We start from the raw sequence: 1,008 nt of genomic DNA, 5'->3' as shown, positions 1-1,008 counted from the left end.
GCATTTTGTTAGAGAAGATTAATAATTGTTGTTCTTTGGATGTGTTTGCAGTCAAAGTTTTACGAAGATGATTAATATTATGCATTCTGTGAACAAACCAATGAATCAAGTGGAGAAATCCTTGGATCCCCATTTATGGCATGCCTGTGCTGGTGGGATGGTTCAGTTGCCTCCTATGAATTCCAAAATCTATTATTTTCCTCAAGGACATTCCGAACATGCCCATAAAAATGTAGATTTATGGGGGTTATCAAGAATTTCACCATTTATTCTGTGTAGAGTTTCATCCATTAAATACTTAGCTGATGCAGAGACAGACGAGGTATACTCGAAAATTAGATTAATCCCATTGAGAGGTAATGAAGGTGATGGTGATGATGAGTGTGGATTTTTAGGTTTTGATAAGTGTGATGAAAAGGAAAAATCCAATTCATTTGCTAAGACATTGACACAGTCTGATGCAAACAATGGTGGGGGATTCTCTGTTCCTAGGTATTGTGCTGAGACTATATTTCCGAGGTTGGATTATTCGGCCGAGCCCCCGGTTCAGACAATTTTTGCTAAGGATGTTCATGGGGAGATTTGGAAATTTAGACATATATATAGAGGGACACCCCGGCGACATCTTTTGACAACCGGGTGGAGTAATTTTGTGAATCAGAAGAAGCTCCTTGCCGGTGATTCGATTGTGTTCTATAGGGCAGAAAATGGGGATTTACGTGTTGGAATTCGGAGGACAAAGAGGGGTATTGGCGGTGGACCTGAGGTGTCTTCTGGATGGAACACTGGAGATTCAAACTCTGCCTCTTCTATGTATGGGGGATTTTCTGGTTTTCTGAGAGAAAACGGGAATTTGACTATGGGAAATGTTAAGAAAGGGAATGAAAACGGTTTGAGGGAAATGGGGAAAGTGAGAGCTGAATCTGTTATTGAAGCAGCAAATCTTGCTGCCAATGGACAACCGTTTGAGGTCGTCTATTATCCACGAGCGAGCGCACCAGAGTTTGT

At 41.2% G+C, this 1,008-nt stretch overlaps 1 protein-coding gene across 1 annotated transcript; it reads left to right on the top strand.

Annotated features, from left to right (window-relative positions):
• Positions 1 to 29: 29 nt before the first annotated feature.
• LOC111387746 (auxin response factor 16-like) lies at positions 30 to 1,002 on the top strand (the record flags this gene model as incomplete). The annotated part of the gene is made up of 1 exon (XM_023012331.1): positions 30 to 1,002. A coding segment is annotated over exon 1 (935 nt), but the record flags the coding sequence as incomplete, so codon positions are not given.
• Positions 1,003 to 1,008: the final 6 nt, after the last annotated feature.

Source organism: Olea europaea, unplaced genomic scaffold (genome assembly GCF_002742605.1).
Source record: "Olea europaea var. sylvestris unplaced genomic scaffold, O_europaea_v1 scaffold42305, whole genome shotgun sequence".
Lineage (NCBI taxonomy): Eukaryota > Viridiplantae > Streptophyta > Magnoliopsida > Lamiales > Oleaceae > Olea > Olea europaea.
The sequence above is the reverse complement of the archived record's forward strand: the minus strand, read 5'-3'. Positions and strand labels throughout refer to the sequence as shown.